At 38.0% G+C, this 23389-nt stretch overlaps 4 protein-coding genes across 10 annotated transcripts; 2 read left to right on the forward strand and 2 right to left on the reverse strand.

The window, feature by feature from the left end:
• Positions 1 to 123: 123 nt before the first annotated feature.
• On the reverse strand, positions 124 to 14997 carry Brf (Brf RNA polymerase III subunit). Of its 3 annotated transcripts, none has more exons than XM_077419040.1 (15): positions 14802 to 14997; positions 14188 to 14401; positions 14001 to 14085; positions 13769 to 13905; positions 13399 to 13503; positions 3724 to 3873; positions 3504 to 3597; positions 3263 to 3395; positions 3048 to 3144; positions 2277 to 2420; positions 2104 to 2180; positions 1093 to 1327; positions 768 to 918; positions 481 to 686; positions 124 to 370 (listed from the first exon to the last, which is right to left on the reverse strand). In XM_077419040.1, the coding sequence occupies exons 2-15, from the start codon at positions 14399 to 14401 to the stop codon at positions 243 to 245; spliced, it is 1956 nt and encodes a 651-aa protein (XP_077275166.1). In that variant the 5' UTR covers positions 14802 to 14997; the 3' UTR covers positions 124 to 242. The 3 variants fall into 3 exon arrangements, with proteins under 3 accessions (XP_077275166.1, XP_077275164.1, XP_077275165.1); XM_077419038.1 differs by having other exon boundaries at positions 2277 to 2432; positions 14802 to 14996; XM_077419039.1 differs by lacking the exon at positions 14802 to 14997 and adding an exon at positions 14573 to 14717 and having other exon boundaries at positions 2277 to 2432.
• Positions 4380 to 12924, forward strand: Lute (BTB/POZ domain containing protein 3 lute). Of its 3 annotated transcripts, none has more exons than XM_077419043.1 (7): positions 4380 to 4684; positions 6874 to 7158; positions 7288 to 7435; positions 7791 to 8007; positions 10005 to 10191; positions 10292 to 10470; positions 10790 to 12924. In XM_077419043.1, the coding sequence occupies exons 1-7, from the start codon at positions 4588 to 4590 to the stop codon at positions 11252 to 11254; spliced, it is 1578 nt and encodes a 525-aa protein (XP_077275169.1). In that variant the 5' UTR covers positions 4380 to 4587; the 3' UTR covers positions 11255 to 12924. The 3 variants fall into 3 exon arrangements, with proteins under 3 accessions (XP_077275169.1, XP_077275168.1, XP_077275170.1); XM_077419042.1 differs by lacking the exon at positions 4380 to 4684 and adding an exon at positions 5098 to 5561; XM_077419044.1 differs by lacking the exon at positions 4380 to 4684 and adding an exon at positions 5571 to 5727.
• A 1697-nt stretch (positions 14998 to 16694) lies between the features above and the next one.
• Positions 16695 to 20534, forward strand: LOC143904365 (tubulin gamma-2 chain). Its single transcript, XM_077418987.1, has 8 exons — positions 16695 to 16925; positions 17209 to 17411; positions 17492 to 17638; positions 17717 to 17853; positions 17932 to 18238; positions 18840 to 18971; positions 19233 to 19415; positions 19517 to 20534. Exons 1-8 carry the CDS (start codon positions 16877 to 16879, stop codon positions 19718 to 19720), a joined length of 1362 nt encoding a protein of 453 aa, XP_077275113.1. The 5' UTR covers positions 16695 to 16876; the 3' UTR covers positions 19721 to 20534.
• On the reverse strand, positions 19966 to 21698 carry Trmt61 (tRNA methyltransferase 61). 3 transcript variants are annotated; one of them, XM_077418990.1, is made up of 4 exons: positions 21344 to 21698; positions 21011 to 21175; positions 20606 to 20775; positions 19966 to 20252 (listed from the first exon to the last, which is right to left on the reverse strand). In XM_077418990.1, the coding sequence occupies exons 1-4, from the start codon at positions 21696 to 21698 to the stop codon at positions 20106 to 20108; spliced, it is 837 nt and encodes a 278-aa protein (XP_077275116.1). In that variant the 3' UTR covers positions 19966 to 20105. The 3 variants fall into 3 exon arrangements, with proteins under 3 accessions (XP_077275116.1, XP_077275115.1, XP_077275114.1); XM_077418989.1 differs by having other exon boundaries at positions 19966 to 20249; positions 21011 to 21283; XM_077418988.1 differs by having other exon boundaries at positions 21011 to 21283.
• Between the last annotated feature and the right edge of the window lie 1691 nt (positions 21699 to 23389).

Consider the following 23389-nt stretch of genomic DNA (forward strand, 5'->3'; position numbering starts at 1 on the left):
TGATCTCTCACGCATGCTATTGCGCGCGATATATGTAATACAAGAGGAACGACCAAAATGGAAAAATTTAACGAGATATGACCGATGCAGCGTTAACGTGGTTGTATTATTATAACAAGATACTTATTTAAAAAATGATTTATTTTTTAGATTACACGCTAACATTTTTCTACGACGTTTTTACTTTTATAATAATAATAATGAACACGAAAATAAAAAAATGTATGTAAACCGTTAGGTTCTTATTCGTACTCGTAACCATCGTCGCAAAATTCGCCCTCGGATGTTGCATGAGACTCGAGCATCTGTCCAAGTGACATTTCCGTAGCGTCAGGTTCTTCTTCATCAAGGTAATCGTCATTTTCATATACTGCAATAAAAAGGGATAAATAATAAAGTCTATGCAGGACATTTAGTACTACTATATGATACGCCATGATAAGATAAAGATATTCTAAAAAAAGATAAAGATTACACAACCGATTTCAGATGTGTCCACTATAGGTGTATCCGTTTCCATTGACGTGATTTCTTTCTTCGTGACGTCCTCATCTTCTTTTTTAAGTGTTTTACCATCTAATGTTTTATCCAATGTTTTCTTCAGTTGTTGAGTATTTGGCTGAATAGAACGGTATTTTTTTGTTAACAAAGCCTCTGCTGACTTTAGTGTAGACGTAACCGTTATCCTACGTGTACGAAAAAGAAAAAAATTATCGTGTACTTATCAATCGATTTAACGACATACGTGTAAAATAATCTGTACTTACGGTTTCTTAAAACTTATCGTGTCTAACTCCGACGTGTTCGTGATGGGTAACTCTTGATTATTTTGTTGTTGATTGTTTAGATTTTTCAACACTTCGTAATTAATCTTGGAGGATATCTTCTTTTCCTGCAGCATTTTTTCGATTGCTTCGCCTAATGGAGAGAAGAATGGAAGAGGGCTTAATAAATTATAAATATGTCAATAAAAATATATATAGATGAGAGAGAGAGAGAGAGAAAGAGAGAGATAGAGATAGAGAGAGAGAGAGAGAGAGAGAGAGAGAGAGAGAGAGAGAGAGAGAGACAGAGAGACAGAGATCAACTTACCCGCAGTATTCGCGGGAGTTTTATGTTTTTTCGAGGTCGTTCTTCTTCTCTTCTTTTCAGGTTTACCTTCTTCTTTTTCCTTTAAACGTTTTTCTTCCTTTTCTTTTTGTTGAACAAGATAATCAGCATTTATTTTATTCCAAAGGGCAGATTTAGATTGCGTTTCTTTTTCCGAAAGAATATAGCAGTCTAATTCATCATCATCGATATCATTCGTATAGATTTCCGAAGAAGCCTGAAAACAGTATAGCCCGCCAAAGTGTTTTGTATATTCAAAGACGGAACAAATGTGTGAGTCGATAGATTTAACGACGTTCAAATATGAATCTAATGAGAAAATACACGCAAACGAAAACATTTTTAAAAAATCTGAATACACCACAAATAGAAAGCGTTGACCTTTGAAATCACACACATGAGACTTGAAACATTTAAAACCTTTTTTTGTATTATAGTTTCAACACGATATAGAATCGTGGAAACAATATTAGAGATACAAATGTAAACGTTTCTTCAGAGAATTTTTTAATCCCTTCAACACGTTCGCCGTTACTATAGTCGTGTAGTCGCCCCCATCCGAACCCATCCATTTATACCGCACCACGCTCCGCGATATTTTTGACCGCACGTAATATGAGTGTACGACACGTGCGTAAGACGTGTTTGTTAATAAAGTAGAAAAACACATGACAGTTTAGTTAAAGTGCACACTGGTAAGTAACGAAATATTTATGCATCGTATTATATTATACGTTAATTTGATATCTTATGGTTCTTTTCGTTATTCAACGCAACATATTTTGCACGAATCGGAAACGCAGGTAACGTCCCTTGGCGGCGAATACGTTAACATGCTTAAGAAGAAAATACGTATAAAAAAGAACGGTGTGTTTTTGATTTTAATCTATCCACGGTTCGTATTTCCTTGCAAGTATTTAATGAAATATTGCTTTATAGTTGGACGCGTACGTTATACGTCAACTCAACGAGAATAAAAGGGATAAGTCTTACATTTTCGAACGTACTATCCTTCTCCTTGGGTTCATTCGAATGATCGTTCGCAGACATCATAGATGCTATATCCGGACCTGCATGCGACGCATAAAAAAATTATAACGATGTTGATAATAAAATATTAAGTAATGTACGTATTTATATAGACACATATATATATATATGCTTACCTAACCCAGTTATAAGTGAAGTATTATTTTCATCTAAAACAGCATCTCCAACTTTCTCATCAGGATCATCAATATTGTTCTCAACATATCGTTGGATTATCGTCAAGTTACTTTCCCGAATAAATCTATCTGCGTCCTCGCTCTCTATAAAAGATGCTGCAAAAGATGTATCGTAAAACAAATACTACGACACGTGTATATAAATAGGGTGAACGTAGTATAACGTAACCAACACGAAGTCGGAAATATATTCAAAAGTAATGGTTCGTGAGATACGCGTCAGTTTCAAACGTGTTCCGTTTTGAGGAGAATAGGATTTTGTAGTCTTGTATCGCTCGTAAAATCACTTTTCGATAACTATATGTTTAACGTACTACTACTCGTACCACGATACTTGATTACTATTATAAAAAAATGACGAGAGGACGCACGTGACGACTCTCGTCCTTGTAGGGGTACATGGATCAATGGACGTACAATATACACGTGTACCTGGTATATTAATCGCGTCCTCTCTCGTCATTATACATATGTACAAGTGTTGAGATATTAAAACAAACGTATCGAAAAGTGTATCGAACGACATTAGGTATATTTAGATCGTTCACAGATTTTACGTTCGAAGAACGCGAAATATAATTTAAAATATCTCGTAAAGTATACCCCCTTTCCTTCTAAAGAGTTTATCTCTCGTATGTCTAACGAACGTAGTTGTTCTTTTTGTGTTTATTTTGTTATTAAGTAATGTATGTTATAAAACACCAAACGTACCATCTTTCCGTTTCTTTCCTTTCCCTATTCTATAATCTTCTAATTGTCTATCAATTTCCGCTTGCAGCTCACTTATTTCCATATGTATGTTTTCCAACTAGAAAGAGAACGATCCGTAGAACGTAAAAGTATCGTATATAAAATATTATACAAGATACGTCGATTAAAAGACTTTCAAGCAGAAAATATTACAGTTTAAGAAAAGAGCGTCTTACTCTTTGTAAACGATCCTTATCCTTTTTACGGGCCGCTTTAAACGCTGGAGGATCCTGTTCTTCCTCCAAATCCACCGTCATAAATTCATCTAATGTCAACCCACTAGATGGTGTATCGCCAAATTCTATCAATCTATAAATGAAAGAAAAGAGAGAAAGACATCCGTCGTATACACGATGCTATTACAGAAATATTAAATGTAGATATAAATGAATATCTCTAGAAGATCGTATGTCTTACCTTTTACGTAGGGTCGATTCGTGTACCTTGACAATTTTTATAATGTCAGCAGTTGATCTACTGAATTCATGTATTCGCGCAGCTATTAACAATGCTATCGCCGAGAAAATACAAATGTATAATACACATATATATAGATGTGTGTGTGTGTGTGTGTGTGTGTGTAATAAATAATAAAAACATTGTCATATCGATAACATATGTTCACCACTGTACATACCTGCGCCACACAGACCCGATGGTCTGCGACCACTATGAATACTATCCCTTTTCATTCTTTGAACGATTCTTAAAGCCGTATTGGACACGGCGTGAGTTTTATCACCAAATTCAAGCTTGTGCGCAAACCTCATGATGTATAAACAAGGATCTAAACGAGACAGATAAAGAAATAAAGTTATATGTGTGTTATGTGAAGAATATAAGAATATATAATCTTTGTGTGTTTCATCCTAGATATTAAATGAAAAGCTTTATATTTTAAGTACCTAATATTTTATTTTCTCATTCAAACAATTAAGATGTCGCGTTTACGTATGTATGTATGTACACATACGACGTCGTTCAACTCTTTCAACTTTTAATATGCATATATATATATATATATGCATAATAACATATGTGCTTATGGCTTCTGTCCACAAGACGCGGAAACGCTTGCTGCGCGGCAAGAAGCGACGAAACAGCAAATAAAGTTGTTAATAAAGACAATAGAGTTTTCGAATCCTGTATTCAGTGATCCTATATCGACTATATTCTCATGTCTGCTATCGACCGACATGGTTAATTGATAACGGTGGCGGGTGGCGGGTGGCGGGTGGAGCCGGTGGCGGCACTGCTCGACCACGGCGTCGGCACGGCAGCGGCGCAGCGCCGTACAGACGTCTCATGGGTGCGTTACATCCGCATACATACATGATACATGGGATGGGAAATGGCGGCCGCTTAGCCGACACGGCGCACGATCTCCCGGAGTGACTCGGAGTAGTTTTGTGAAACGCGCGCGCACCAGAGGAGATTATACGACGGGAAGGGAAAGGCTGACGTGGGCTGAGCTGACGCCACCGTTCGAACGTCGACGACGATGGCAATGTCGAATCTCTACTCGAAGATCTCTACCAAGCCAATGAAGCGTTTTCAGGACAACGTCGCGGTCAAACAGACCACGGCTTGGATGAACGGTGAGAGAGAGAGAGAGAGAGAGAAAGAGGGTGTGTGCGTGCGTGCGTGCGTGTGACAGCGCGGAGTGCGGAAAGAGGGAAAGGAGGAGGAGGAGGAGGAGGCGGAGAGGGAAGGGAAGAAAAGAGAAAGGGAGGGAGAGAGAGCTTTAAACTCTGCTTTAAACTTACGTTGAGTTTATTTTAGTTCACTCCTTTATCGTTGCGTTATGTTGCGTTACGTGTCATATAATAAAGAAAAAAAATTGTGACGTTCTTATTATCGATTCCATTTATATGTTATGCACGCGATTAAGAGTTGAATAGAAAAGAGAAAAGATATGTTCGATACACGTGTGCTGCGTCTATTATTGAATGAAAAGCATCCATTAAAGGGGGAGAGTGTAAAATATCAATTTTTTTGACAGTAAATTATTTTCTACATATTTCTATCTATTTATGTCAAAATCATTTTTGAACTAGGAATGGATACGTGAAAAATAACTACAAAAATTTATTTTTAATTTTTATCTCATTTGTTACTTGGTAGCCTTGATTTGAAATAGATGAGAAAAAAGAGAGTAACGCCGTGCAAGATATGTGTTTGTGTGAGAGATGCTAGATATAACATAAAAGAAAAAAGAAAGGATGAATGAAATATGTATCGCGACCCAGTACGGAAAAACGAACACAAGGATAGATAAGTACGTTCTACTTCTCTGTCTTACGTTCTCTGCGCGGATCTCTGCGAATATATTTTCTCACTGTATAGGTATAGGTACTTTACGCATCGTTTACGCCGTCGCCAATGTCGCCAGTCGCCAGTCGCCAGTCGCCAGTCGCCAGTCGCCACGCGCCGTGCGCTATGCACACGGCACATTCACGCCAGTGTCGCGAAAAGGTGCTCGTTACGCTGTTTGACATCCGTACAATACTTAATTAAAAATACGGAAATCAATGAGATAAAACTTTGGTGAAAATCAACGCAAAACCACGCTAACGTATCGCAACAGGAAGACCGAGCGCGCGCAACTTCTGGACGACATACTAAATAATGTATACTGACGGTAAACAATGCGCGTTGTGTCCAAGATAACAGATGCCTTGTTTTCAAACGTTACAGCCTTTATTTCAAAGCCCGTGGAGAGAGAGAGAGAGAGAGAGAGAGAGAGAGAGAGATGGACGTGTCTCTCAAATGTGCGCAAAATACTCGGAGCTGAAGAAACTCGAGATCTTTACATAACCTAACCTAACACTCTCGCGTCTCTCCACACGCGTATCGCACACGTCAAGTTATTCAAGTTATTTCTGTTGACGTTTTGATCGTACATTTTCGACACACGGAACGTTGAGAACGTTAAATCTTTCAATGGCGTTTTACGACGATTTGACACACGAGCGGCGTCGAGAAAAAAAATTATACGTATATATGTTGATGTTGTTAGTAATAAAATAAAGAATGGCGTTTACAAACGAAACGAAATAAACCAGACAGCCAACACGTTATCTCTGCAGAAAAATTTTAGAATCTGGCACGGACGGCATGCCATTATTGGCAGAAATATTTGCAGCAAAGTTTGCCAGGAACGTGATGCAGCGTGTCGCGGGGAGATGAAAGTGCGCGTCGATAGAATCTTAGCGTTCAACAGCGTCCGCTCGGTTTGAGCTGCTAGCTGATAATATAAAATAAATGTCGTTAGGGTTGGATTATGTCTAGCAGGCTCGGCCGACACAAACGTTGATTGCGATCAAACGAAAGCTAGCACACGTTAGGTGGTCTGGTCGACGTTCGTGCCCGTTGCGGATACGTTGCTACTTACTCTGGGAATATAACTCTGCTTCGTTTTAGAAAAATCCAAACGTTACTTGTCTCTTGTATCGCGCGTTATTCAACACTTGTGTGTACGTTGATTGAACAAGATTTAACGTGACGCGGCTTGAGAGGGAGAAACCTACACAAGTTTTACTCCGTGTCGGTTATTGTCAGTTGTCAGTTTATTGCAAGTTTACGAATATTTTGAGATGTCGCGCACAACCACTTTTGCCTTATTGGCGACACACACCCGCGCGCGCATTATATGTGGGCGCGTTCTAAGTTTCCACCCTGATGATGTTTCTCACGTTTAATAATATTTAATATATTTCATACGTGTATATATCTGTGTGTGTATGCGACGCGATAGAAAGTTGTGACTTTTTTCTTTAAATTCTAGCGGAATCTCCAAGTAATACATCAGATTCACCGCCCGCGGTGAGTCCACTCTCCTCGTCTATCGTCTTACAACGCGAAGGAATCACCGTGAATCAGCCATTGAGCGCTCCTGCATCGCCTCTGTCTTCCTTATCTTCACCCGTGACCCACTTAAATTTACTATCACCCGGAGCGTGCACCCAAGATCCCAATTGGCAAGCGACAAAACCTACAGTTCGAGAACGAAACGCGGCGATGTTTAATAATCATCTTATGGCTGATATTATATTTGTCGTTGGCAGTCCAGGTACTTGTTGAACATTTTTACCTTCGTCTTCCTCTTTCAACACTATTACTTGTTCTCTCTCTCTCTCTCTCGTCAGAGAAAGATATTATATATATATATACACACATCTCGTATATTAATACCACATAGGTCACACACAAACGATACCGGCACATAAATATGTCCTCGCTACTGGCAGTTCTGTATTTTATGCCATGTTCTACGGAGGGTTACCAGAAAATAAAAGAGACATAGAAGTGCCTGACGTTGAACCAGCAGCCTTTCTCGCGTTGTTGAGGTAAGAGCGCAACCGGGCAAACAAAATGTATAAAATGTAAACGTCGCGCGATTCTTTTCTTTATATCGTCGCGTTGAACAAGTCTGTTGAACAAGATCCCACAAGATCCTTAGATCTTAGGAACTATATTGTATTATATTCGTAAAAGAAGACGTAAACCGCAGGTAGAGAGAGTAAACGCGTACCTAACCATTATTCGCGGAAGATCGGAAGAAACGTACATTATCGCGCGCGCGTCGTCGCGCGTCGTTCGGATTCACAATGAAAGTTGTATTCGTATGGTATTCATTCGTCAAGATAGTTGTACGACCGTACTTTGTGTTGTAACGGTCGTGCGATATACGTTTTGTTTTAGGTACATGTATTGCGACGAAGTGCAGCTAGAAGCAGATACAGTTCTAGCGACGTTATACGTCGCGAAGAAATATATAGTTCCACACTTGGCACGGGCGTGTGTCAATTATCTGGAAACGAGTCTCACGGCGAAGAACGCGTGCCTGCTTCTGAGTCAATCTCGCCTGTTTGAAGAACCCAATCTCATGCAACGTTGCTGGGAGGTGATTGATGCACAAGTAAGTCAAATGCAACGGACGCTAAGAACCATTACTTTGAGCGACAAGAACTTGGCGAGAACGCTCGAAGATTACTCAAGTACCTCTAACGACTCGGTCTCGCACATTTCGAGTTTACGTTCTTGCGTTTGTGACACGAACGTCGACACGCTGCGATATCGACGTGCGTGTAAAAGCAACGGCGGCGTGAACGATGACACGTGCGAAAGTTTCAAGAGCGGATTATCGCGAGTGCCGCACTGTTTGAGTCTCTCGGAAAATGATTGTTGTACAAACGTCCTCGCGGATGAGCCGTTGTCTCTCTCGCTATTCCGAACGCGAAGTGAACCTTATTTTCCGGACACGAACGTAGATCAGATTGAAGTCACACAAAATATCATGTATCAGGATACGTTAATAGACGAATACGAGCGCGGTAAAAGCAACCCGAACGATGTTTCTAGCACAGCGACAGATATCAATCGAGTAATCAGCTAAGTAAAAGTGAACGAAAGTCGCGGGATTATACCTATGGATGTGTATATATACCTATATATACATATATATTCAGTTGTATTGAATCTCTCGATACACGTGCGTGCAACGTGCTTGAATGGAAAAATATTATTCGTTGTTTTTCGTCTTTTTACAGCTGGCGTTGTATTATAACAATGTTGATCGCTATAAATGATTTTTATATTAAAAAAATGACCGCTATGCTCGTGTTAATTATCTGCGGTACGCGTTAATTTATTTAAGGATGTCTTGAAAGTAGCGTAGTGTCTCGTGATGATAGATTTCGAGTTTTAATGTTTACGTTCCAATTAAATAGGTTTTAGGAGAAGGTGCGCACGGTGATGCAACTTTTGTATGTGTTTTAAGCCTTTTTTCGAATAAAAATACGTGGCAGATTTTCTAAATATATACATATATATATATATATATATATATATTGCGGCAAGTATTAAAAAGATTACATTATTCAACAATCAATCAAGTGTGAGAATAGTTCTGATAGATTTTTACTACATTTTTTTTGTTTTAAACAACGTTTTAATGAGTACACGGAGTTCATACATTAATATAAATGTATGTAGTACATGTTAACGTTAGTTAACGTTTGTTTTGATTTATGAAAAAAACTGCAAATTTTTTGAATATATGTTATTTATTAATATTAAATACTTTTATCAAGAATACGTTCACAAACTTTGTATCAAGTGTAACGATTAAATAAGGCGAAGCAACTTGAATAAACGTGGTCGTTTTTCAATAAACAATGGAAATGTTTATTATATTTTATGACCGATTTTGTAGCGACACACGTCCCTCCACACACACAATATATGTATAATCTATAATATATAAATATTTTACAACTTAGTATTATGAAATATTTATATATTTCGCTGATTTTTTATTTCCCCATAATCACGTATTATTATTATTATTATTATATTATTATTATTATTATTATTATTAATAATAATATTATTATTTTTATCTCTTAATAGCCGTTTTCATAAAATTTACGAGCATCAACGCGAACAAGTTAAATAAGAATAAAAATGTGATATCTTTCTTTTCCCTTTCCGTCGAAGAGACACACTCGAAGAGAGAAAGATTTTAGTTGTCAAATTACTATAATGCCATACGAATATCGTATAAAAAATATCTTGAAGAACGTGACGGCGCATACATGTTATATATATATATATATATATATATATATATATATATAAAAGAGAGAGAGAGAGAGAGAATATATATATGTAGCGTACACACGTGTATACTCTATATAAACGTATAATATGTGAAATGTTGATTAAATGCATAAGCTTTAAACTTTTATTACAAATACGTCACAGGTTACATCTTTTTAGAACAAACTTGAAATCATACGGTATACATTATAGCCATCAAACAACAATATTATTAAGTAACACGGATGCGCGATGATTGGTATATGCGATCAAACATCAATATTAATAGTAATACAAATCTATTGTGTGTGACAGGCAGAAATGGCCCTAAGATCTGACGGTTTTGTGGATATTGATATTCATACGCTCGAATCTGTCTTATCTCGAGAGACACTAAACTGCAAAGAAATCCACGTATGGGATGCTGCATTAAGATGGGCATCTGCGGAATGCATACGGCAAGATCTCGAGCCTATTCCCGCCAATCAAAGGCACGTGTTAGGTAAGTGTGCCGGTTTTTCTTTTCAAAATGAATCAATATTCAAACGATCCATTCTACGCGTACACATGTATATGTGGGTGTACATTTATTTTCTTTTTAGGATCTGCCTTGTATTTAATTAGACTTCCCGCTATGACGCTCGAAGAGTTTGCAAATAGTGCGGCACAGACAGGAATCCTAACGCATCAAGAAACAATCGACTTGTTTCTGCACTTTACGGCCAGTACGAAGCCACAACTTTGTTTTCCTATCAAGCCACGTCAAGGGCTGAAAACTCAGGTAAGTGAAAATCACGTAGTATATGAAAAGTTACAAAATATAAAGCCTCACCTCGCATTTGTCGCATTTGTATCATTATAATATTATCGAAAAGATAAGACTTTGTGAGCAAGTTTCAAATAACGATCTGCTATATCCATTTCCGAACAAATAATCATAGTACGGTTTCATAGTAAATCTCTCATAGTAAATCAATCATAGTAAATATAGATAATATACTGACTATATAACTGGCATTAACGTTAAATATATATAATACTGGTTATAACTGGCTACAAAAACGTTTGGATACGTAAAAATATACATATTATTTGTGCAGGTTTGTCACAGATTCCAATCCTGCGCATATAGGTCAAATCAATGGCGATACAGAGGTCGTTGCGACTCAATTCAATTCAGCGTTGATAAAAGAATATTTGTGGTGGGTTTTGGGCTATACGGAAGCTCATCCGGTGCTGCCGATTATAATGTCAAGATAGAACTTAAGAGACTCGGGAATGTTCTGGCGGAGAATAACACCAAGTTTTTCTCCGACGGCTCGAGTAACACGTTTCACGTATATTTCGAGAATCCGATACAAATCGAGCCAGAATGTTCATACACGGCAAGTGCAATATTAGACGGTGGGGAACTGAGTTTTTTCGGTCAAGAAGGTATGTCGGAAGCGACAGTCGGCAGTGTAAACTTTCAGTTTCAGTGTAGTTCCGAAAGCACTAACGGTACCGGTGTCCAAGGAGGACAAATTCCCGAATTAATTTTCTACGGGCCACCATCCGACGATTGACAGAAGATCGCGACAGAGCTTATGGTTTAATTGCTCTGGCTTGCACGAAAGAGACATTTAGAGATAACATTTGTCATTCATTGGGACGAAAATCCGCGCGCGGATAAAGTTCTCGAGACGTGCGTGAGGAAGGACGGTGTCGTTCACACAAGTATTCAGATTTAACGTCAGATACGAATAGCGTCTTCAACGCGAAATAGGTCTTAACGACTCAATATTCGGGACGATCTTCAACGTCTAGATAAAGTACACTTTTTGGAAACGTCTGAAGACGAATACTTACACGTAGAGATAAATAGAACAAAATGTGTCGTATCTAATATTTTCAGCATACACAGCTACATTATCGATTCTACTTGAAGAAAAGTATTTTTTCTCGTGTAAATACAGTTAATTTATAAAGTTGCGGATGTTTCAGCGAACGTATCCTTCTTCCTAGATAGAACGATTAATTGAATCTTCGTTGACGTCTCGTCTGTCTGTTAATTAATTAATGAGATGAAATTATATATTCATTGAACGTTGTATATATCTATTTAACGTTTTAGATTATACGCACCAAACGTACTATTACATTATTGTCAATTACGTTTCTTAAAGACGATGCGATTGAAATATACGGCTACAAATAAAAATGTTTCAACGCCAAAAGACACGATCAACGTTTAATATGCACGCGCGATACTAACGTGAACTCACTTGGAACGTATATTTTCGTAGAGGGCAAAGATAGTATATATGTACAGTTATCGTGTGCACGTTGAAAGTAACACGTAAAATATACATATATTTAAAATTAAATTCTCGTTATTTACAAATCTTGTATTAGACTTTTGATGTTTTAATATCTGTTTAATTAACGTTATTGATGGCCGTGTAAATAAATATTTAGTTGCGACATTTCCAAGACGTTCCAAACGATCTTACCATTACATTATCACTCTACCATTTCGTTGGTAAACTTATGTAAATAACTTGGGAAAAGAGCATATCTATTTTTCTATGCATATCTAACAAATGCAGCATTTTGCTCGCGTTGCGCGCGGACGTTGATTTTTGTCTTGTATCGAGTACGCGAAAGAAGATGGTTATTTAAACATTGTAAATATATATCTATATATAGGATGATAATAATAGAGTATAAAGAAAAGAGGTGTCTGTGTGTGTCAGAGCGCGTAATATCGTTTTGACTAAATATACTTGAAATATTGATACTCTCCTACGGTAAAGGATATTATCTAAACTAATCTATGTGTGAAAAGTAAATAAATGCTTTGTCACTGCGCATGTACGTACATGAAGTTGTGAGTACTGTTAAATGACGTTACGAAAATATGTTTAAATGTATAATCAACGTGTTTACGTTACTATCCTGAAACTTGGCACGCTTTTAAAAAATATCGAGTATATACACAACATCTTTTTATATTTCATCGCTGCGATATTATTTTATTCGTGTAGCTATTGTAAACTATAAAAAACTATAAAATCCTCGGAATGTCAAGTATGCCAAGTATAATGAAAAGTCTAAAAAGTCTACAAGATACCGCTTACAGTCTCTTTTTCAGATATTATGATGATATTATACGTTAAAAAATCTGATTTTATTTTTAGAAACAAAAGATGTTTTAAAACGTAGAAATTTTTTAAATAAAATATGTAAAAATATATATATTTAAGGTGTTTAATTTAGAGTATCGATTTTAATAATGCATATGTTGATACATAGTATAAAATAATGCTCACTGTAACCCCGCAGTCGGTTCATTTAAATATATTTTAAATATAATATATGTTGGATATTCTTTCAGATGTACGTTCGCGGTTTATATATTCCGTCAAAAAAAAAAAAAAAAAAAAAAAAAAAAAAAAAATCAATTTATGTATGCCGGTATATATTAAACTCACACAGATTATTATTGAGAGATGACTGTGTCTTTTAGTTCTATAAACAAACGTTATCCCGTTCAAATACCGCGTTGTACGTATGTTGTACATACATACACCGGTCTCTCGTTATCTCTCGAGATAACGTATCCTTTTTACATACATACGCGCGCGAGTTTTTAATTGTGCACGTACTATATTGAGCGAGAGAGAAAAATAAATGTTATATGTATACGTATATCATGCAACATACTTACCCACTGTCGGTATGTTGATATGTAGAACTTGAGCAAATCGCAGGTATGTCCGTCCAAGTTCATGAACACAAATATGAAGAATATCGCTGATGTCGATGAGCATATCTATATATACATACATGTAAGCTGTTAAGAATCAATACTCGATACTTGATCTTTTGTAGGTTGTTCAACGTGAGCTCTATTGGACAACCTACGAGATGATACGCACGCTACGTATGCATCAATGAAAACACACGTGCGTAAATACTCGATAAAAACATTTGTACACGCTTAGAAAAAACATAAGACGAGGGTGGTTCGACGTAATCTTTCACACTCGTGGAATACTATGCATTTTGCTTTTTTACGCTTTTTTTCAAAAGGATACATTCAGTTTGTTCAATACGGCAGGTAATATATACACAGGCAGCCTGGTTGTGAGCTTGTTTCCTTCCGCGTGTCAGATTATGATTCAAAGCCATTTTGTAGAAATTGACAGCGGTGTCGATGCACGTTTGATTTAAGCTAAAATCCACAAGTTTCGGCGTTATGAAAAATACGCGTTCAATGAAATATATTTTCCATTTCCGTGCGCAAATATATTATAAAAAGTTGATTACCGTAATTGCTGGCAAATATGCGTTATACCTTTCCGTGCATTTTGTATAGTAATTCCTCTAGACTCTTTTCCATTAACATAATAAGCTACAAGCAAAACACCATACTTGTGAATATTTTGCCATCTTTGGAAAGAATGGAAACGTTTAACGTACAACTTATAACATTCTATATATATAACGGACTTACGTGCACCGAAATTTGTAGCGCTACCTGTGCTATCGTTAGCAACAAAGTGCCCAAGTACCATTACTTTACCAGAGGATGATTCCTCAAAAGTTGTTTGACTAATAATAACCGAATCTTCCAGTACAAAACCACATTTTGTACAAATCGCATCGCCACGTCCCGGATCGGTCTCAATATCGGTAGATCCGCAATTACGACACTTGTTTCCAGACATCTGACACACAACAATATAAAAATATGCAATATTTGTTCAAGAGATTAATCATCACTCGTATCGTTCGTATTTATCACTGTGTTGCAGTGTTGCAAGGACCCTCGGTCCTTGGTGTTTATTATTGAAAAAACAAATAACACGACGTGATACATCGAGCTGACACATACATACCGAGCTTTACCGAGCTTTAGTCAAATATAACGTATCCAATATTATTACGTCTTCATTTTAACACGCATGTTATGTCAAAATTGATCAACCAAGACGCGATATTATTCGCGATAAAATATAAACGCAACGACATAAAGCATGGACGGATCGTCGTGAAGGAAACCAACAATAAAGTCAACATTTGTTTATTAGACGGAGGTTAAATAAACAAACATGTTTCATTACGCACCTTAAATAATTTAAGGGTTTAAACAAGCGTGCCAAGTTAATCCGTATTGATCAAGGTTTGTAAAAATATCATTGAATACTTCAGGTGGTGAATAAATCACGTGTAAGGAACAAACTGCACTGTACAGTGTCCGTCTGTCCGTACATACATGTATTGTACAACATCAATATCGAATTTTTCGACACACCACACGCGATCCGAGAGTGTTTCCGTTTTTTTTTCCTCTAGGACTAGGGCCGGTATTCATTAGTCAGGCTGTATCCACATAAAGAGAAATAGGCTGCGTTCCCGATACTAGAAATCGGTCCGAGTTTCGGTTTAAGCCAATGAAACTGCTGCTTTTGTGGAAGAGCTGCAAGTTGATTGGCTTAAGCCCGGTGTCCACGATGCAAGAACTTGGTCCAAGTTTTGGTTTAAGCCAATCAACATGCAGTTCTTACGGAAAAGCAGCAGTTTCATTGGCTTATGCCCGGTGTCCACGATGCAAGAACTTGGTCCAAGTTTCGGTTTAAGCCAATGAAACTGCTGCTTTTCCGTAAGAGCTGCAAGTTGATTGGCTTAAACCGAAACTTGGACCAAGTTCTTGCATCGTGGACACCGGGCATAAGCCACGGAAACTGCTGCTTTTTTGTAATGCCCGGTGTCCACAATGCAAGAACTTGGTCCAAGTTTTGGTTTAAGCCAATGAAACTGCTGCTTTTCCGTAAGAGCTGCAAGTTGATTGGCTTAAATCGAAACTTGGACACAGTTCTTGCATCGTGGACACCGGGCTTAAGCCAATGAAACTGCTGCTTTTGTGGAAGAGCTGCAAGTTGATTGGCTTAAGCCCGGTGTCCACGATGCAAGAACTTGGTCCAAGTTTTGGTTTAAGCCAATCAACTTGCAGCTCTTACGGAAAAGCAGCAGTTTCATTGGCTTAAACCGAAACTCGGACCAATTTCTAGTATCGTGTACACAAGGCTTTATGCCCGGTGTCCTCGAAGCAAGAACTTGGTCCAAGTTTCGGTTCAATGCCCGGTGTCCACGATGCAAGAACTTGGTCTAAGTTTCGGTTTAACAAAGTTTTAGTCATACGCGTAAGGCCATAAGAAAATAGACGTGAAAAACTTCTCGCGCTTGAAGAATAATCGAGTGTGCTTGGTCTATTTTCTTACGGCCTAACGATTAAAACTAAAACTTTGTTACGTGCAATGGCCTTAAAACTGGATCTCAAGTTTAAGTGAACTTTGGGAGCTTTCCAGGGTTGCGTTCCAAAATTCACTCTGGGTAACTAAAATCTATAGTTTACGTCACGTACACTGTAGCATTTTAGTTAACTGGAGTGAATTTTGGAACGCAGCCCAGCAAGTGTCGCAAGTGACACAAGCCGACATAAACGTCGTTCTATCTTTCTTTTTAACAAAGACAAAACGATACCTGTGTCGACTTGTGTCGCTTGCTGGAAAGCTCCCTTTGTGTTCTGATTGGTCAACGTTTAATCCATCTCACGCTATTACTACGTTTACGCGAGCGTTACTTCTGTAGTAATTTACTACGATATATTGCCCGATCTACAATAGCTGTAGTAAGCTGTAGTAAGTCTCAAGATGTAAGAAATTGACCAATCACAGTCGATTATTCTCCTCACATTCGTCTGCAATTGGTCAATTTCTTACAGCTTGAGGCTTACTACAGCTATTGTAGATCGGGCATTATCGTAAGTTCGAAACGTTTCATTTTACGACGTCATTTCCGACAAGATCTTGCGTCGGAAATGACGTCATAAAATAAAACGTTTTGCGTGGATAACTCATGACGCGGCGTCGTGACACGCGACGCGCGACGCGTATAGTGGGAACGCAGCATAACGCTCGCGTAAACGTAGTACCAATCCACGAGTTTGATACGGGCTCTTCTCTGCTTTTAGTGGTTCGTGACCGACTCATCTCGTCCGATACGCCGAACGTCGATATAACCTATAACTGCCTATAACCCATTATCAAGATTTATATCTTGACACGCGAGACTTTTGAATTTTCTTTCTTCTGTTTTCTTCTTGGATTTAGATTCTCGACGAAAAGCCGTTCAACGTTAAAATGCCGTGCGAGATGATAACTTTGCAGCTTGGTCAATGCGGCAATCAAAGTAAATGTCTACATTTTGTTCCTGTTTGCTGTAGATAGATATTTCTCTTCAAGTTTGACAAAAACAGTACGGCATAAATGTAACATGAGCTTACGACGTATGTGGTTTACTTTACGTTGTGCCACTTTGGATAATCCAAGTCAGAGCGTCAGACAGTTGAAAACGATCGTGTAGCTTTATATACAAGATTTCTTAAACGTATCAGGAAGTTTGCGTAACCAGAGAGTATGCCGTCCGTGTCGCGTGTCTGTGCGCACGTTGTATGTTTTGTTCATTTTTGTAGTCGGATTTGAATTTTGGAAGAGGCTATGCGCAGAGCACGGTATTAGCCCGGAAGGAATTTTAGAAGACTACGCGACAGAGGGAATGGATAGAAAGGATGTTTTTTTTTATCAGTCAGATGACGAACATTATATACCACGAGCTGTATTGTTAGATCTGGAACCAAGGGTAATTCACACCATCATGAATTCTCCATACTCAAAGGTATAATACATATAACGTGACACATATCTTGTACACCGTTTGACCGTGAAAGTTAAAAATCTTTTTTACTTTGTTCGAAGCTGTATAACCCTGAAAATATCTATTTATCGAAACATGGCGGCGGTGCTGGAAATAACTGGGCGTCTGGATATCATCAGGGTGAAAAATTGCAGGAAGAAATCTTTGATATTTTAGACAGAGAAGCCGATGGCAGTGACAGCTTAGAAGTATGTATATTCTTATATATTCGTTATTATAATTTTTGTAAATATATCTTTTTGTTAAAAACCATGGAATTTGCGTAGGGTTTTGTTTTATGTCATTCTATAGCGGGAGGTACAGGGTCCGGCATGGGATCTTTCATGTTGGAATCCCTCGCCGATAGATTTCCCAAAAAACTGATTGAGACGTACAGCGTTTTTCCAAATCAAGATGAAATAAGGTAACGCGTTGTCGTTCGTGTTACGAACGTCTCTACACCGAACGTAGACGTATATGACGCGTGATATTTTTGTTACAGCGATGTCGTAGTACAGCCATATAATTCGTTGTTAACTTTGAAAAGGCTGACTCAATGTGCAGATTGTGTGGTGGTCTTGGATAATACTGCTCTCAACAGAATCGCTTCGGATAGATTGCATATCCAGAATCCTAGCTTTACACAAATTAATAAGCTTGTTTCAACAATAATGTCCGTCAGTACAACCACTTTGAGATATCCTTCGTACATGAACAATGATTTAGTTGGTTTGATTGCACCACTCATACCAACTCCTCGCTTACATTTCTTAATGACTGGGTACACTCCACTTACAACAGATCAAGAGGTATTTAATGATTTAGAGAAGAGTAAAATCTAATACGTGCATACCGTGAAAAAAAAACGAATGTAAATGTATATCTTTACCGAGTCAATCGTCATATATCTATATATGTGTGTGTGTGTATATATATATATATAAAACGTTGACGTTTATTCGTTAAATACAGTTGTATATCATGCGCATTCATAGATTATACAAATAATGTGCACGTGCTTTTTTCAAGATGCACGTATGTTTCCTTAACATTATTCGGTCAGTCTCGTTCGTCTAATGCATAAAAGTATCAGAATGAAGAGTTATCGAGAAAAGTAAATACATATTATATTACCTATTTTATATTTTATGTTGAAATATATAGAATATGAAATATCTCAAAGTATTTATTTTTTGATATTTTATATCAGTGTAACAGACGTTAATATGGTTAATATATACTTTTATGCATAGAGAGACGGATGAAAGATATGAATATAAGAAAAATCACGTTTATTTTAAAAAAATGTGTACGTGCACACACGAAATATATTCATGCATTTGAAAAGAGAAAGAAGAGACATAATTTTAGAGGAAGCAAGATATTTTTCATAAAAATTATTCCTAATAGGGTGCATCCGTGAGAAAAACATCCGTCTTGGATGTAATGCGACGATTACTACAGCCAAAAAATATGATGGTTTCTACCGCATTAGACAGAAACGCCGCTCATTGTTACATATCCATCTTAAATATAATTCAGGTAAAATTTTTCTTAGAAAAGCTTACCGTACACATTAAAGTTCAGTTTCGTGTGTTTCTTTATAATCACGTGATCCATTATTTCATTTTGTACATATAAAAAGTATTAAACGCGAGAAATAAGCGTCAAAATTGAAATTTTTTATTAAAATATATTTTATTTCATATTTTACATCGCGGAGAGTAGGGGGGATTAGAATAAAATGTGAAATATATAAAAACATCGTGCAACTGCACGTAATAATTTATGTATCTTTAATAGGGCGAGGTAGATCCGACACAAGTGCACAAATCTTTGCAAAGGATCAGAGAGCGAAAACTCACGCAGTTTATTCCTTGGGGTCCCGCTAGTATACAAGTAGCTCTTTCAAGAAAATCTCCTTACATACAAAGTACGCATCGCGTTTCTGGTTTGATGTTGGCTAATCATACTAATATATCATCGGTAAGTGTTGCGACGTATCAAACGTTATTATCGTATATCACAGTACGCGCGATATAACTTTGCACGGTTTAACGTTAATTAACGTATCGGTAATTTTTTAGCTGTTTGACAGAGCCTTACAACAGTACGACAAGTTGCGTAAACGTGAAGCATTTTTGGAACAATTCCGCAAAGAAAAAATGTTTGAGGATAATCTTGACGAGCTAGACAACTCACGAGAAGTTGTAGAATATTTAGTGAAAGAGTATCAGGCTGCGACTCGAGTTGATTATCTAAGTTGGACGCCAACGAAGGCGGACACATAAAATAACACGAAAAATGTGCGACGGATGAAACGTTCTCGTAGCATTCCAGCTTTCATTCTCTGTATATTTTAACGCCCTCATATTTATTTATGACTAATAGAATATTTTGTAAGGTGTCGTAATATATTCACGGTCGCAAAAAAAAAAAAAAATTTGACACAAGCGCGATAGAAATGGTTCATAACGTCCTAAAATTATGGATCATCTCGTCGACGAGATGGCAGACGAGAGAAGAGCAAAACCAGTTTAAAAAAACAAGTTTTATTGAATCAACATCGTACGATGCGTACGGTGCATCGCGCGCCTTGGTTTTGTATCCTCCACAGTCCGTTGTTTATTTGCCTGAATCTCTATACTGTAACGCTATTTCTTTCTTTTTACTGTTTTATTTGCGAGCATAACTAGGAGGAAGAACAGCACGCGTAACAAAGCCTGTATGGCCCGGTAATGAATGAGCATGAGTAACCGTAAGAAGTTTTTCCTCCTGTTTTCCCTTTCCATTCTTCTTGCGTACTATGTCTTCGTTTGCCTGCTACAATGAAATACGTTAGATTTTTTATTTTTATCGCAAGTCGATCTTTGAACGTCATTGGTCTATTAAACATTTCATCTATTAATAACATTAACAAGTAAATAAAATAAAAAAGATTTTACAAGGAAAATCATAAGAACAGGCTAAAAACAGGTCAAACGCCTGTCGTTCCGTACGTTATGCTATTCCATCACAGTCTATGGTCGTGACCGTAATATACTAGTTTTGGGGCGACGCCATCAGATTATATATAGTTGATTAATATACAGTTGCTCAATCCTTGATACGTTTACTTGTCTTTGCATACAATAAGAGAGATTTTTAACAAGTAATACGAAAATATACCAACGTACCTTGTATTTTAAACATTCCAAATCTAATATCGGTAGAGATCTGTATTGGACATTCATTTCTCTTTGCAAACATTCGTACGTGTGTACGTCTATAAATCCTTTAGAAATCAGTTTTGCGCAGGTACGTTGAACTTGTTCAATGCAAGGAGAAAAAAAACAGAGTTTTCCACCTATCGGATAAAACGTGTTATATGTTATATTATCACGAATCGTACCACACGAACGAATGTAACTCTATGCACGACACACGTATCATATATCTTCAACGATACTTGTGCGTATTACGGTCTAGTCCATTTATGTATCTTTATGCAGCGTTCATTGATGCGTGTCTCGAGAAAATATTCACACCCTACCAATCAAACGTTTTTTTACACGCAAGAGATAAACGTAGAAAAAACGCACCTGTTTGTTTTAAAGCAACAGTAGCGTGTTCTATCGCTAACCACGGATGTGGAAGATCTAGGAACACTGCATCAATTTTGTGTTTTAACTCTTCTCCAAATCCTTCTAAGCAAACATCTCTTTCCTTCAAAGTTACAAACGTATTCAAACCATGCTTCTTAAATTCTGTTTCAGCGATAGATACACGTTGTTCATGAAAATCAAAGGTATACAAATGACCACTCGGACGTATCGCTCGAATTAATGAGTGAGATAAAGAACCACTGCCAGTACCTAAAATAACGTATGAAAAGAATACGCGTGTCCTTTTTAACATAAAATATTACGATATACCTGTTTCGATGATTATACTTCCTGGCCGAAGCTCCATTAAATGTATAATGAGACTTATATCTGGACTATAGATAATCTGAGTTCTATGCGGCAGTGTCAGCGTCCAGAGTTCTGGCGTTGGCTGCAACACATATGCCCAGCCTCGAGACAACTCTACTTTCGAACCATACTTTTGTCCGATGAGTGAGATAACTCTCAATGCACCGTACGTAGTATGGAACATATTATCTATGATTTCACCCTTCTTATTAGAACGTTTCGCTTTTACTTCCAGAGAATGCATGTTGCTTGGACTTAAATATAAGATAACACGGTCTCCGTCTTCTATAACTTCCTTAGTTGTCTTAAAACTCATTTTCCTTGTAACGTTTGACGTGTATTTTGCTTATGCTTAATACTTGCAAAATGACGTTTGTACACGTTCGTCGTTTCGGTACGTACTTAGAATACACGCTGCACCTCTAATATGAATAAAATTATGCTCATTCGACGAGTTTTGATACGAAACGAAAGACGCTGGCAGAAAAATGCGGCGGTCTGCCTCCAGCGAAGCCAGATGTTTAGCGTTAGTTGTGGTTAGTTGACGGACTCTCAGCTGAGGTTAGGAGTTAGGAATCCTGTCATATACCAACACGTGATGTAGCGACCATGAACATGAACATGCCAGTCATGCCACCCGCGCGGAGCCACATGCGCATGCTCTGTCAGTTCTGTGGCCACATGCGCATGCTCCGTGCGCGAAAATTTGAAACGTAAGCATTCTAAGGCTGAGCTTTCACTGAGCGCGTCACGCGTGGCGTCATCACAAGTTAACCACGCAACACATTCTATTTTATTACATTACTTGTGACAGGATTAAAATGTGACGTTCTGATTGGTTAACTTGAATGACGCGACGCGTGACGCGCTCAGTGGAAACTCAGCCTTAGGCTGCGTTTGGGGAGCGCGCTCGTAGCGCTCGTGCATCATTCTATCTTTATCGCTCATCAGGTGTCAAACAAGGATAGAATAACCTTAAGGTCATCGAACACAAACGTGCATAGGCTGCATAAGCATAGCATATAAGACCGCTGGACCACGGAGCATCTTATGTAAATTAATGGTGACATTACGCTGGATGCTCCGTGGTCCAGCGTTCTTATGCTACGCTTATGCTAAGCTATGCATTTTGTGTGCGACGGCCTTTAAAGGTCACGCCAGACAAACTTGCATAGCGCATAAACATAAGCATAACTGTTGATCGTGGAATGTCTTGGTGACACCTGAAAATAAAAAGAAAAATTAAAGCATGACGGATTACGCGATATTAGATGCGATAAATGTTACGGAGCAGGAAAAACCGTACTCGATGTAAAAGGATTCATATACGTAATATATTTTATTTGAAACATTTATTTAGCCAAAAGGGTTATAGGAAGAATCCGAGATTTTGAAAATTTTTTTTTTTTTTTTTATGACGGATATCAACTGTCTTTTTGACGATTCGAACTTTGGCCATGGTCCCGCCCCCCCCTTGACCCTCCTTCCGGTAGCCATATTGGAGATATTTAGTTTATTGGCCGTAACTTCCAAGGGAGTGGATTGAGGGGGGGGGGATCTGTTGGAAAGTTGACCCCCTCCGGTATTGCTATCCATCCCCCCAGGTCCCATCCCCCCCCCACCCCCCCCTTGGGCTCTGTATACTTGAACAAGTTGCCAGGGTGAAAAATTTTTATGACGCTAATCGACTGTCTTTTTCACGACTCGAACTTTGGCCATGGTCCCACCCCCCTCCGACCCCTCCTTCAAGGGGTTGATTTTGGTACTTTCAGTTTTTTTACCGTAGCTCCCAAGGGGGGGGAGTGGGGGGGTTGGGGTCTGTTGGGAAGTTGATGCTTGAGTGGAGGACTATCCACCCCCCCTGGTCCCATCCCCCCTTCACCCCCCGTTTGGGCTCTGTATTCTTGGAACAGGGGGTTGAAGCTAGAATTTTTCTGTTTTAAGGGGTGAACCTTGGAAAAATCGTGTTCCAAGTGTCTATGCCAGGTGACTGAAAATGTCGAGAAA

The sequence above is a fragment of the Temnothorax americanus genome, unplaced genomic scaffold (genome assembly GCF_048541705.1).
Source record: "Temnothorax americanus isolate GAGA-0224 unplaced genomic scaffold, ASM4854170v1 Scaffold51, whole genome shotgun sequence".
NCBI classification, from domain to species: Eukaryota; Metazoa; Arthropoda; class Insecta; order Hymenoptera; family Formicidae; genus Temnothorax; species Temnothorax americanus.

What these genes read in the sequence shown, in the direction of transcription:
- Brf (XM_077419038.1), bottom strand. Translation starts at nt 14,401, where the DNA reads ATGTCTGGAAACAAGTGTCGTAATTGCGGATCTACCGATATTGAGACC. An exon ending in CGCTACAAATTTCGGTGCAC is followed by an intron (nt 14,086 to 14,187) that starts GTAAGTCCGTTA and finishes TTTTGCTTGTAG; the next exon opens with CTTATTATGTTAATGGAAAA. An exon ending in TATCAACATACCGACAGTGG is followed by an intron (nt 3,874 to 13,398) that starts GTAAGTATGTTG and finishes TGTCTCGTTTAG; the next exon opens with ATCCTTGTTTATACATCATG.
- Lute (XM_077419042.1), top strand. Translation starts at nt 5,309, where the DNA reads ATGAATGAAATATGTATCGCGACCCAGTACGGAAAAACGAACACAAGG. An exon ending in GGGAGGTGATTGATGCACAA is followed by an intron (nt 8,008 to 10,004) that starts GTAAGTCAAATG and finishes TGTGTGTGACAG; the next exon opens with GCAGAAATGGCCCTAAGATC. An exon ending in CAATCAAAGGCACGTGTTAG is followed by an intron (nt 10,192 to 10,291) that starts GTAAGTGTGCCG and finishes TTTTCTTTTTAG; the next exon opens with GATCTGCCTTGTATTTAATT.
- LOC143904365 (XM_077418987.1), top strand. Translation starts at nt 16,877, where the DNA reads ATGCCGTGCGAGATGATAACTTTGCAGCTTGGTCAATGCGGCAATCAA. An exon ending in TGAATTCTCCATACTCAAAG is followed by an intron (nt 17,412 to 17,491) that starts GTATAATACATA and finishes CTTTGTTCGAAG; the next exon opens with CTGTATAACCCTGAAAATAT. An exon ending in ATCATACTAATATATCATCG is followed by an intron (nt 19,416 to 19,516) that starts GTAAGTGTTGCG and finishes GTAATTTTTTAG; the next exon opens with CTGTTTGACAGAGCCTTACA.
- Trmt61 (XM_077418988.1), bottom strand. Translation starts at nt 21,698, where the DNA reads ATGAGTTTTAAGACAACTAAGGAAGTTATAGAAGACGGAGACCGTGTT. An exon ending in AAGTATAATCATCGAAACAG is followed by an intron (nt 21,284 to 21,343) that starts GTATATCGTAAT and finishes ACGTTATTTTAG; the next exon opens with GTACTGGCAGTGGTTCTTTA. An exon ending in TGGAATGTTTAAAATACAAG is followed by an intron (nt 20,253 to 20,605) that starts GTACGTTGGTAT and finishes ATTTCATTGTAG; the next exon opens with CAGGCAAACGAAGACATAGT.